The following is a 13,553-nucleotide window of genomic DNA, read 5'->3' as shown; positions in this document are numbered from 1 at the left end:
TCAAGGAAGAGAGCCCTCAGTTCTATGTATTCAGTCTTCAATTTTGGATCCAATTGTTAGGGAGTCAATTTTTCTCCTAGTGTAAGGTTTCTTCTCTCCATTTTGTTCTTGTTCTTAAATTATTTTCCTCTTGAAAATTAAGAACATAATTAGCTAATAAAAGGATTTGATATCTTTTTTGTTTTTAAGCATCTCCTTGTAAGGTAGAGCTCAAAACGCATATTTTGAGCTCGAATTCAATCATAAGATGCATGCACAATTGAATTCCACTTCTTAGTCTTCCTTCAAACAGTATTCCAAGTACAACATCAGTTTCACCCTTAAAATATTCCACAGTTAGCTATCAATGCAAAAGAGGGTTCTCTTTAGACAAACAAGAAGGGACTAACCATCAGTTTCACCCTTAAAATGTTCCATTTAAAGTTGTAATGCTAACTTATAATAGTACATCCTCACCGAAGCTCCCTAACATAACCCGTACATGTTACACAACTCACAAGTAGATATTTATAGCCTTCTTCAAAATACATCAAATCATCGGAAAAAGAAAAGAAGAGAGATTGAGATAGTTTCCCTTTCAAATCGTTAACTATCTTTTCAGCCCGTTCAATGAACGGAGAATGATATATTGGTTGTTAAGCCGCCTTTTAAAGTGTTAATTTTATTGAGGATTTGTAATTTTAGTGGGTATATATGATGTAAATAGAGGTGAAATTTGAAAATTGATAAAATATATAAGTAAAACGGGATTGGTCTAAAATTTTAAATTTCATGTGGGGTTGCTTATATAAAAACAACTAATGGGAGTCCAGGGTATGTTACTATTTGGTACCCTGGGCACATATAGCAACTTCCTTTATGATAACTTCTCTCATGTACTATATCGTATGTAAAAACAATACGGTCATGTCAGCAAACATTTGATTCATAGGGAAATAATTTTTCAAGACTGTTAACTAGAAGCTGAGAAATAATTTATTGTCCTTTTTGTCAACTTGAATATCTTTGCAATGAAAAGGATGCATTTTCATTTCATTTTTCAATGATCCGTACTATAACCACTGGCTGAGGCAATATATGTAATGATAGGATCATACCCCCAATTCCTCAAAAATATTTAAATTGTTTGTTAGATCGAAATAGTATTATGAAATGAGGTGGTTTTCGTAGATTTCGAGAGGTGGGCATTTGCCATAAGCCAGAGAGCATTCAACAAAAACAGGCAATAATAAGAAAGATAGGATATGGGGGGTTCTAAAACCCTAGGTAGCATCTTGCAATTTTAACTAAATCCTACTCCGTAAATAAAATCTAAAAGAAAATAAAAAGAAGTCACAGCACTTGCATTTGCACAGCTTCAGTATATAACTATATACCTCAACTAATTCAAATCCTTATCTATCATATTCGTATGGTGTACTTTTCAACATTTAAATAGTCCCCCAGCATTTTCCATGATTAATTCACAAATAAGGCATTCTAGTCAATATTTAATAACAATTAACACGGACACTGACAAGAACACACTCGAACAGTATCCTATTCCCCAAAACAAACAATGGTTGACTGAGAGAGGAAAGAGAGATACCTTGAATTGGAGAACTCAAAGAGCTTGCCAGTCGAAGAGAAGACAATAAGGCCAATTTCAGCATCACAAAGAGTAGAAAGTTCATGAGCTTTCTTGATTAATCCTCTTCTTCTCTTTGAGAAAGTCACTTGCCTTGCAGTTACATTATCAATCTTCTTGATCTGGATCCTTTGTCTCACCATTTTCCCACCCACTTCTTCAACCATAAATAAATAAATTAGCTTACTCACCTCAAAATTCACATAAAACCCAATCAACCAAAGTTTGAAACTTGTTACATGAAACTCAATTCAAAATCAACCAGATCTTTCAAATGTGGATTATAAAGTCAAGTTCGCAATAAATACTATAGGACTCCATAGAGTAGTAATAGTAATGCTAAATACTCCAATAAATTAATAATAACAACTCTTTAATGGGGTTTGAATTCTGGCAAATATTTCAAATTACTAATTTAAGCATAAGCCCAATGAAATTAGGAAATTGATTACCAAATAAAGAAGAGACGGAAGATAATGGAGCAACCCTAGAAGAAGGAAGAAGGAAGAAGGAATAAATAAATATATGTATGACGAAAACATGAATTAAAAGAGGAAAGAAAAAGGAGGAGGAAATTGAGAAAAATACCGATTGGAGACTTTGATCCCCCCACTATCCTAAGTGGGCGCCATAAAAGGAAAGAAGAAAGCTCAGTTTTTTTTTTTTTTTTTTTTTTGAGGAGGGAAGGAAGAGAAGGATTATCGAATGTCGTGCAGTGTGAGAAATCACAAACACCATAGACAAAGCCTCCAATGGGAAGAAGAGAGAGAAACAAAGAGAGAGGGTGGTTGCCCACTTTGAGATAATAATGAGATTCTAAATATATCCAACTTGCTCCTTAATTGTAATTCACCTTTCACTCTGGTTGTGTTTTCGAGTACCAGACTACAGATACTACTAGTCTACTACCCATAGTTGAAACTGGAGTATTTTTGTGGTAAGTTTTGTGTATCATTCGACGTCCAAGTTTGCTAAAATGTATGTGGAATGCGAAATGACGGTTGTGTCCTTATAAAACTCTGCCCCAACTTCTTTATTTTTCACCTCAAACTTCTCCCTTCCTTCTCCGGTGAAGCTCCGACCACCTTGATCATCGGGAGCTGATAGAATATATGTAAATATATTAGTCAAAGATTTTGTAAATTACGGTTAGCATATATTTAGCCATAGAATAATCTTGTAAAATAATTCCCTAATATTTCCCTAGTCTCTAGCCTAGAATTACGCTTGTAATTAGTATATCAAACTTCCTGATGAATGAGAAAGACACACAAAATATTTCTCTCTATTCTCACATGGTATCAGACTAGTTATCCCAACACCCTACCTGTTTCTTTCTCTCGTATCTCCTTCTATCTCCCCTCCCATGGCTGACATCACAAAGTTGCATCCTACAACCACCGTCACCAATATAAAATCGTGCATCCCTGTTGTTCTTGACTATGAAGGAACTCAGTTCAACAATTGGGCTACCCTTTTCAAGCTTCACTGTCGTGCTAACTTGGTCATTGACCACATCCTTCCCCCGCCTACCACTCCGGTTTCATCTACAGCATCCGTTGCCGACGAAGCTGCCGCAAAAGCCTTCTGGGATCGACTCGATGATATTGTCCGTCAATGGATATACGGCACGATTTCGAATGATCTTCTCAACACGATCATTGATCAAGACGACACTGCTGCCGAAGCATGGAGCCGCCTCCTCTGTCTCTTTCAAGACAACAAGTCTGCTAGAGCGCTTGCCCTCGATACAAAATTCACCAACACCAAACTCGTGGATTTTCCAAATGTGAAGGCATATTGTACACGTCTCAAAGTCTTGGCAGATAGCCTAGCCAACGTGGGTCACAAGGTGCCGGAAGAACGGTTGGTCCTTCGCCTACTACGTGGGCTACCCGAGGAGTAGAAGTGCTTTCGGATAAATATTCAGAACAAGGTGCCGCTGCCTACCTTCGAGGCGGTCCGTTCTCTGCTTGATCTCGAGGAGGAGAATAATGTCAAAGAGCTTGCCGGTGAATCAGGTTCCAATACTGCACTTCTCTCTCATAATATTATTGCTAACTCTCCTGCTATTAATGTCCAACCTAATCATGCTGAAAATAATAACAACAACCGTGGCAATAACAACAACCGAGGCCGAAATAATCACAACCGCGGTCGTAACAACCACCACCGCGGCGGAGGAGGAAACCCCAACCACAACCGCGGTGGCGGTAACAATGGCGGACACCGCGGCAATCAGTCAGCCCCTTCTTCCCAGAATGCAGCTCAACCACAACCGTGGTTTTATCCTCCATGGGCGGGGTAGTCTCCTCAACCTTGGGCCACTCCCCCGTGCCCTTATCCGACCAGTGGGTGGCAGCAGCCACGTCCGTCAAGCCAGCCAGACATCTTGGGTGCACGTCCACCTCAATCTTTCTTCACTGCTGCTCAACCTTCTTATGTTCCCACTTACATGGAACAAGCAATGCAATCTCTATCTCTTCATCCGCCAGACGACAACAACTGGTACATGGATACTGGGCGCTACATCTCACATGACCAACTCCCCAGGTACTCTCTCGTCTTATTTTCAATTGAGAAAAACTAATGGCATTGTTGTTGGAAATGGTCATATGATTCCGGTACATGGTTACGGGAATACTCCTATTAATGAAAAACCATCATTAAACCTGAAAAATGTACTCCATGCTCCAAACCTAATTAAAAACCTAATTTCAGTCCGTAAATTTACTACTGATAATATGGTTTCTGTGGAGTTTGATCCTTTTGGGTTTTCTGTGAAGGATTTCCGGACGGGGAACAAGCTAATGAGATGTGAAAGTACGGGTGATCTTTATCCCTTCACCAAAAATTCCCGAGCCACTTCCCTTTCTGCACCGTCTGCTTTTACTGTCATTTCCCCTCATCTTTGGCACTCTCGATTGGGCCACCCGGGAGATGTAATTTTTAATTTTTTACGTAGTCGTAAGTTGATTGAATGTAATAAGGCTCGGAACAATGTTTGTCATTCTTGTCCATTGGGGAAATTGGTTAAAATGCCTTTTTATGATTCTACTACGACTACTAATATGCCTTTTGATATTATCCACAGTGACCTATGGACATCACCTGTCCCTAGTTCCGCAGGCCATAAATACTATGTGTTTTTCCTTGACGATTTTACAAACTTCCTATGGACTTTCCCCATCTCCAAAAAGTCACAGGTATACAACACATTTTTGAATTTTCGCACATATATTCACACACAGTTTGAAAGAAAAATAAAATCTTTTCAGTGTGATAATGGTCGTGAATTTAATAAGGGCCCTTTTCAAAAAAATTGTAAGCAAAATGGGATGGTTTTTCGGTTCTCTTGTCCCCATACATCTCCTCAAAATGGAAAAGCCGAAAGAAAAATAAAAACCATCAATAATATTATACGTACATCGCTTGCCCATGCCTCTATGCCTTCCTCTTATTGGCATCACGCTTTGGCGATGGCTACGTATATTCACAATATCCTTCCTACCAAAATCCTAAACTACCAAACCCCTACCCATCTTCTTTATCAACGCAATCCCACTTATTCTCATCTACGGGTTTTTGGGTGTCTATGTTTTCCCCTATTTCCTTCCACACAAATTCATAAACTTCAACCACGGTCCACTCCGTGTGTTTTCCTTGGATATCCCTCCAATCATCGGGGGTACAAGTGTTACGATATATCAAGCCGAAAAATAATTTTGGCTCGTCATGTGTAGTTTGATGAATCCAATTTCCCATTTTCTAAAATCAATTCCCCAAGCCCATCCACCTATGATTTTTTAGAAACTGACTCACCACTAAGACTTCACCTGTTGCATTAGTAGGCCATTGGGCCCTCACCTCGGCCCACTACTCCTCCTCTATCCCCCTTGGTGCAGCGACAGAACTCATCTCCCCCCAATCTGTAGTCGGCCCAGCGTCCTCATGGCCTAATCCCTGCACCCTCATCTACGGTCCAACAATCCTCTATGGATATAACCCGACCAGTTTCCAGGCCCACCAACCAGTCCGTGAGTCTAGTTCGGTATTGCCCACCACATCAAAGGAGCCCAACACCCGCCAGCAATACCCAACCCCCACAGCAGCCCCCTTCTCGTATGACTACGCGAAGTCAACGGGGTATTTTCAAACCAAACTTAAAATACACAGATCATGCCTTGAGTGCCACCACCACTTCCATCTCACCCATCCCTCGGAATCCCGTACATGCTTTAAATGACCAAAATTGGAAAAATGTCATGCAAGATGAATATAATGCTCTAATTGATAGTAAGACTTGGGAGTTGGTCCCTCGTCCATCCAATGCTAATATTATTCGTTCTTTATGGATTTTTCGGCATAAAAAGAAATCTGACGGTTCTTTTGAGAGGCATAAAGCCCGACTTGTAGGTAATGGCAGGTCTCAGCGGGAAGGCATTGATTGTGATGAGACTTTCAGTCCGGTGGTCAAACCGGCAACTATCAGGGTGGTACTTACTCTAGCTTTATCTCTATCTTGGCCAATTCATCAACTTGATGTCAAGAACGCTTTCTTACATGGTAATTTGAATGAAACAGTGTATATGCATCAACCTTTGGGCTTCCGGGATCCGGCCAAGCCCGACCATGTATGCCTTCTACGTAAGTCTCTCTATGGCTTAAAACAACCCCCACGGGCGTGGTACCAACGTTTTGCTGAATACGTGGCTACCATTGGCTTTTCACATAGCACTTCTGATAATTCTTTATTCATTTATTATTGTGGAAAGGACATTGCCTACATACTCTTATATGTCGATGATATTATTCTAACTACATCTTCAGACTCACTCCGACTTAGCATCATGTCTAAGTTAGGGAATGAATTTGCAATGAAGGATTTGGGTCCGTTAAGCTAATTTTTGGGTATTGCCGTCACCCGAAACAAAAACAGTTTATTCATGTATCAAAGCTCTTATGCTGAAGATATCCTTGACCGAGCAGGTATGTCACATTGCAAGCCTTGCCCTACTCCAGTTGATACAAAAGGCAAATTAAGTGCAAATTCCGGCATTCCATATGAAGACCCCACCAAATACCGACGTCTGGCAGGTGCCCTCCAATACTTGACACTCACTCGGCCGGACATCTCGTATGCGGTTCAACATGTTTGCTTATTCATGCATGTAAAATACGCTACATTAGAGGTACATTAGATTTTGGCACACATTTATATAAAACCTCTTTGCATTCACTCCTAGCATACACAGATGCAGATTGGGGCGGATGCCCAGACACTCGCCGGTCCACCTCCGGTTATTGTGTATTTTTTGGTGACAACTTGGTCTCTTAGTCCTCAAAACGGCAACCAAGTCAAGTGCCAAGGCTGAATACCGAGGTGTGGCAAACGTTGTCTCTGAATCTTGTTGGGTTCGAAATCTTTTACTTGAGCTAAAATGTCCCATTCAAAAAGCAACCTTGGTTTACTGTGACAACGTCAGTGCTATCTACTTATCTAGAAACCCAGTGCAACATCAACGTACCAAGCACATTGAAATGGACATTCACTTTGTCCGGGAAAAGGTTAGAAAAGGGGAAGTTCGTGTTTTACATGTTCCATCCCGCTATCAAATAGCGGACATTTTCACCAAAGGTCTTCCGCGCGTACTTTTCGATGATTTTCGAGACAGTCTAACCGTCCGTAAACCTACCGCTTCGACTGCGGGGGTGTGATAGAATATATGTAAATATATTAGTCAAAGATTTTGAAAATTACGGTTAGCATATATTTAGCAATAGAATAATCTTGTAAAATAATTCTCTAATATTTCCCTAGTCTCTAGCCTAGAATTACGCTTGTAATTAGTATATCAAGCTTCCTGATGAATGAGAAAGACACACCAAATATTTCTCTCTTTTCTCACAGGAGCCTTCATCTTCCATCCTCACCATTACCAACCTCTTAGATGGTGAATCTTAATTTTTTTATTATTCGAAAACCATGTTGCCTCTCGAAAATGATGGCCTCCAGGCTCCAGCCATGGTATGTTGCTAGGTAATGGCGGCAACTACCATGGCGCAGCCGCACAAGATATGCGGTTGTGCCATGATCGTTGCCGCCATTATCTAGTGGCACACCATGGCGAGAGGTCGCCACTTTCGAGCTGCAACCGATAAACTAAAAAAAGATAATAATAATAATAATAATTTCATTTTAATATGATTATATCAGCGTTGGGGTTAGAAGCGCAAGCGGAAGAAAATAAAGAGATTGAGAAAATAGACAAAAGATGGACACGATAAAGAAAAAGAGGTACACACAAATAAATGTGGGAAAAATCCTCAAAAGAGGTAAATAACCCACAAACGACGAACACTAATTATCCAATATATAAAAAGGGTATGAGAGTACAACCCCGAAGGGTACAAGATTATGGTATGACTCTCATGGGAGTACAACCCCGAAGGGTACAAGAATATGGTGTGACTCTCGAAGTTATATTATGGAGTATGGTGATGTGTTGTGTATTTATTTGATATTGTGTGTTAGTGATACAAGGGGAGTATAAGGGGTATTTATACTACAAGAGATAGCCTTGGTCTTGGAGCCCAAGTATTACAACCTTGGAGGCCAAGGGTCTTTAAGCCTTGAAGACCAAGTATTACATACTTGGAGGCCAAGGGTCTTCAAGCCTTGGAGACCAAGTAAATAATTAAATATTACTTGTAGTAATTAAAATTTGTGACATATACCCAACATTCTCCATCTTGGCACAAATTCCATAAGTGTGTACTCGTCGTAGGAACCCGAAGGGTATTAGGCAATAAATATGTCACGCGCTAAACCCGAATGATCTTCGGGTTTAGGAGTAGAAGGTGACATGCATAAACTCGTTTGATGTGGACGCCAGCGCCAAATTGGAGCTCGGTATGATGAAGCAGGGATTGAAGGACCCTGAAGTACCTAGAGATTTTTATGTTTAATGCCTTCATAATGTCATGAGTACCTTTGGAGAATTTGAGAACTCCACCTTGAGCTGAAACCGTGCACAATAACTCAAGCTTCAACCATAAACTTTCCACTGACGTATCGTGAATAATCTTGCCATCAAATTTCTCAATATCAAACTTTGTCACCGAAGACATCTTTAAAAAAAAGATCGAAAACGCTCTAAACACAACCTTTAGCTCGGATACCACTTGTTGGGGGTTAGAAGCGCAAGCAGAAGCAAATAGAGAGATTGAGAAAATAGAAAAAATATGGACACGATAAAGAAAAAGAGGTACACACAAATAAATGTGGGAAAAACCCTCAAAAGAGGTAAACAACCCACAAACGACGAACACTAATTATCCAATATATAAAAAGGGTATGAGAGTACAACCCCGAAGGGTACAAGATTATGGTATGACTCTCATGAGAGTACAACCCCGAAGGGTACAAGAATATGGTATGACTCTCGAAGTTATATTATGGAGGATGGTGATGTGTTGTGTATTTATTTGATATTGTGTGTAAGTGATACAAGGGGAGTATAAGTGGTATTTATACTACAAGAGATAGCCTTGGTCTTGCAGGCCAAGGGTCTTTAAGCCTTGAAGACCAAGTATTACATCCTTGGAGGCCAAGGGTCTTCAAGCCTTGGAGACCAAGTAAATAATTAAATATTACTTGTAATAATTAAAATTTGTGACATATACCCAACAATCAGTTCAAAACGAAATTCAAATCAAATCAAAATCTCAGATAACACAAAATCAAAATTCACAAAATAAAAAATAATAAAATCAGGAAAAAAAGGAACTATAACAAGGGAAGGGGAACGAAAACATGGGAAGGGGTGTCGCTCAAGATTTGCGGTGCATACCATGGAGTTGTCACCCGTGTTTAGTGGCCACCGCCATGTCGCAAAGCTTGAGCAGCCTGGCCACGGTGGCAACCGCTAAACACGGGAGGCACTGTTTAAAAAGTAAATAATAACTAACTAAACGACGCGGTGGTGGTGGTGGTGGGTGAGACGGAGGTGACATCGTCTCTCCTCTCTTCGGCGGTGCCATCTCCTCTGCATCGCTGCTCTTCTGCATCAACGAGTACGGTGTGCATGTTCGGTGCTCTACCTTTTTTGGGCGACGAAACTCCTACTCTCCTCTGCTTCTTTTGCGAACAGCCACGTACCAGCGATCTATTTGACATCCGCGTTATGATCCTCTTGGGTTATGAACCTGATCCTCCTACTTTTGCAATGAACGGCGACGCTGCAAGGCCTTAGCAGAGGATGGTCGGCGCAAAGCAGCTAATGGAGAAAATCGTGGCGGCCGTTTAATTTGGGAGGGTGTATAGCAGCGCAACGCAAAAATAGGTCAGGCAGTGGTCGGGTACATCTCCAGTGGGTGGTGGTCGACAAAAATTGCACGTCAGAGGAGGGGTGGGGTGAAGGGGAGGTGAGACGGGAAGGGGGAGAGGAGGGTTTGATTTTCTTTTAAAGGGCAATATCGTCCTTTTACCATAATACGCAGACATTTTTAGCAAATGTGAACGTTGATTAAAAACCTCATAAATTTTTACTTTTGGTTTCTTTTAAGTGGAACGCTAAAATCGCCCTATATTACTTTAAATCGTGCTACGAAGTATATTATTTTACCCATATATGTGTACCGTTCTATACGACTTATTTTGTTTGAACTTATACTTCCTTGTACTTTAATGATTGGTGTCTTTGACTGACACGGAGTTTAATGAAGGTGAATTGATTTTATTAAAAAATGAAAGAAGTGCGGCAAGTGTGGATTAAATAATTGAAGTAAAAGATAATGGAGGTGGGGTAATTAAGTGGGGTAAGTATGGATTGAATGATTAAATATTACTCCAATAGTGTGTTATTTGGTGTAAAAATTATATAATAAAATAAGGAGAGAAAATTCCAAAAGTAGAAAGTGTACCAATCATTTAAATACGGTCGATTAAGGAAAATGCATCAATCATTAAAGTACGGAAGGAGTAATATCTGCTTAACTTATTTTAACTGAAAAAAACTTTTTTTTCTAAAATAAATTTATTTGTGTGTGAAAATGTATGGAAAAAAAATCTGATATTAATTGAATTTATCTGAACTTATTTTGTCTGAAATAAGTCAAAATAAACCGAGCATAACTCTGATCTCATCTCAAATTCAAATTCAACAACAAATAACTCCTTAATCAAGTGCTGAGTAGACTTTTACATATTAAAATACCTTTTGTTCACAAAAAGATTTTTTGCTACATTTTGTTCACAATAAGACAAACTAACAAATTTTCCCTAAAAAAATGACAAACTAACAAATATTAGCTGGTACAACTGTCGATTGGACCATAGTAGTATACTTCGTACAGAGTACTCCCTCTGTCCCTTAATACTCGCACAATTTTGACCTTTTGCACTATTTATATAATTCACTTTGACCTTATTTTATTTCTAGTATATTGGTGGTTAAAGTTATGTATTGGCAGGCGTGTTCAGTCAAAACGGTGCGAGTATTAAGGGACGGAGGGAGTAACATTAATTGTGATTATACTGAATTACTGATAGCGTAATTTGAAAACTCTCTAGTCTCTCCATCCCTAATTGTTTGCTCCGGATTTTAAATGTGCTTTATTAAAAGTTGAGTGAGTTGAATTAATAAGATAAAAATAAAGGACCAAATGTATTTTATGTGAGAGCAAAATTGTGGTCACATAATATATTTTAAGTAATAGAACAATTTTTTAGAGACGGGATAATACGGCAAATAGGACAAATAAAAAGAGACATCATGGAAATTGAAAGTTTGGTGATTAGCGGCTAGCGGTTAGCTGTAGCGGATTGAATTAGCAGTTTTGACTAGCTTATTGGATTAGCAGTTTGTATAAAAGTGTTTGGTAATTAGCTGTTTGCTGTTTGAATATGTAATTTGACAAATAAGGACATTGTCATATTGAATTGTTTAACTTAAAAGTACAAATTGTTAATATGATAGATATACATGTATAATATATTTTTGTGGAATAAAATACACTACATATATCATTAAAATAATTAAACAATATTTAGCAAAAATAATTTGTACATGTTTGTGCAAATAAATAAATAAATAAAAATTTCAAGAAAAAAATCCAAAATAAATAGAAAAGGGCAGTAAATAATAAGAAAAAAAATTGGGAAAGAAAAAAATTACAAGGATTCTTACCTTGGATCTATTATGGAGGTGAAAGGTTTCATTTTGAACCGTAGGTAAGAGAATGAAAGAGAATGAAAGCAGTAGAATGAATTAATGTAAAACACTAGGTTGTTGAGGACAATGTGGTAAATTCACGTTAAAATCACAATCCTCTAATGAAAAACGCTGCTCCCAGCTACTTTTTGGATTTAGCGGTTTGAGAAGAATCAGCTATTCCAAACCTCTAACAACCAAACACCCCAATTAGAGGTTTTGAAAGGCCAAACCTCTAAATTGCTCCAATCCTCTAATTTTCTACCAAACCTCTAACAACCAAACACCACCATCATGGAAATTGAAAGTTCCTATGAGCCGGAAGAAAATGAAGTTGTTTATTTGAGTTCCCTGATTAAGTAAGCAATTGTATACTCCCTCCTTTCCTTTTTGTTTGCCCTATATTCCACTTTAGAGGGTACCTTTAAGATTGTTCTATACTTTAAAGAGAAAGTTTTTTCAGTTGATTTCTCTCTATCCCATTTTTTATGGACCCACTTTATTAACTCATATTTACCCCCAATTATTAATAAAGTGAATTTTAGTTACGTGGACATAAAAAAGAATTGGTCGAGGGAGTATTTTCTAGAAAATGGAACTACTCCGTATATAGGATACACAAATTTCTTAACAATTATATATCCCCTCAAATCTGCAACAAAAGCATCCATGTTCGGGTCTTGAATTCATGGTTAAATCAGATTTTGGGTCAACAACGGATCCGTTCGGGTCGATTTTGATCTCACTATTTCTCGGATATATTCGATTCGAATGCCGGTTGATTTCAGACGCTTTTTTGGGTCAATTCACTTTTTGACATCCCTATTTATATAAATGCTTGTAATAGTCCGCATTTACTTTCGATATGATTCTCAATAGTGATTTCTTATGAGTGACCCTCAAGCAGAGGGCTCCTACTTTATTATTTTCCGTATTACGGAGTACCTTTCTTTAAAGAAAAGTTTCATACTCTGTATTACATCCTTATTATTCCATATTCCATACATCCTCATTATTCTATGCAAACACACCATAAATAAAAGATTTTCACCCCAACTATCCGATCAGTTGTACGAGAGGCTTCTTTATATTATGTTTAGTTGCTTAGAGCAACAACAGTGGTTGGGTATAAGTCTCAGCTTGCAATTTCTATATAGTTAGAGTTACAAGTTCAACCAACGTGGGAGGGTTGTAACTTTGCAAAACCTTATAGCTTTGTGGAGCTTCAAGCTTGGTAATAGTCAAGTGGGATCAACACTCTCATTGTCCCGTCAAAAATCATTCTCATTGTTAGAGTAAAGATTGAAATAATTCACATATGAGTCAGACCAGGCTACAAGAGGTTGTAGTTTTTCATTGAAAAATGTTACTCTCTCCGTCCCGAAATACTTACACTGCTTTCCTTTGTATTAAACTTTGTGCCGGTCAAACCGGTTCAAGTATTCCCAGACGGAGGGAGTATTAGAAAAGTAATAGTTTGATAATTTGACGTGGCAAGTAAGACTATTTACAAGAGTTATTATTTGACCATAGCTCATGCTCTTACGTTAGAGCACACACAACCTTGACATGTAGCTTGGGTTAAGTGATTATTGACAGGATAAAATGACTACAATGTTGACAGTGTACAAGGGTCAAAATTTTATTAACTTGACCCAGGTCGCATATGTGACCCTAGGTCAAGTTCCTTAAAATTAAATGTGGGACCGCAT

At 38.6% G+C, this 13,553-nt stretch overlaps 1 protein-coding gene across 6 annotated transcripts in view; it reads right to left on the bottom strand.

Moving 5' to 3' along the window:
- LOC110786534 (MADS-box protein AGL24) overlaps positions 1-2,434 on the bottom strand; it is a 33,039-nt gene extending 30,605 nt beyond the window's left edge. Inside the window, exons 1-3 of one of the 6 annotated variants that reach the window (XM_021991095.2) lie at positions 2,216-2,434; positions 2,080-2,114; positions 1,589-1,784 (exon numbers count right to left, since the gene is read on the bottom strand). In XM_021991095.2, coding sequence (XP_021846787.1) covers positions 1,589-1,770 — 182 coding nt within the window. In that variant the 5' untranslated portion in view covers positions 1,771-1,784; positions 2,080-2,114; positions 2,216-2,434. Of the gene's footprint in view, positions 1-1,588; positions 1,785-2,079 lie in introns of all 6 variants that reach the window. The other 5 variants (XM_021991096.2, XM_021991092.2, XM_021991093.2 and 2 more) reach the window with 5 other exon arrangements.
- Positions 2,435-13,553: the final 11,119 nt, after the last annotated feature.

Source organism: Spinacia oleracea, chromosome 4, assembly GCF_020520425.1.
Source record: "Spinacia oleracea cultivar Varoflay chromosome 4, BTI_SOV_V1, whole genome shotgun sequence".
NCBI classification, from domain to species: domain Eukaryota; kingdom Viridiplantae; phylum Streptophyta; class Magnoliopsida; order Caryophyllales; family Amaranthaceae; genus Spinacia; species Spinacia oleracea.
Note: the sequence above shows the minus strand (reverse complement) of the source record. Positions and strands in the feature narration are given on the sequence as shown.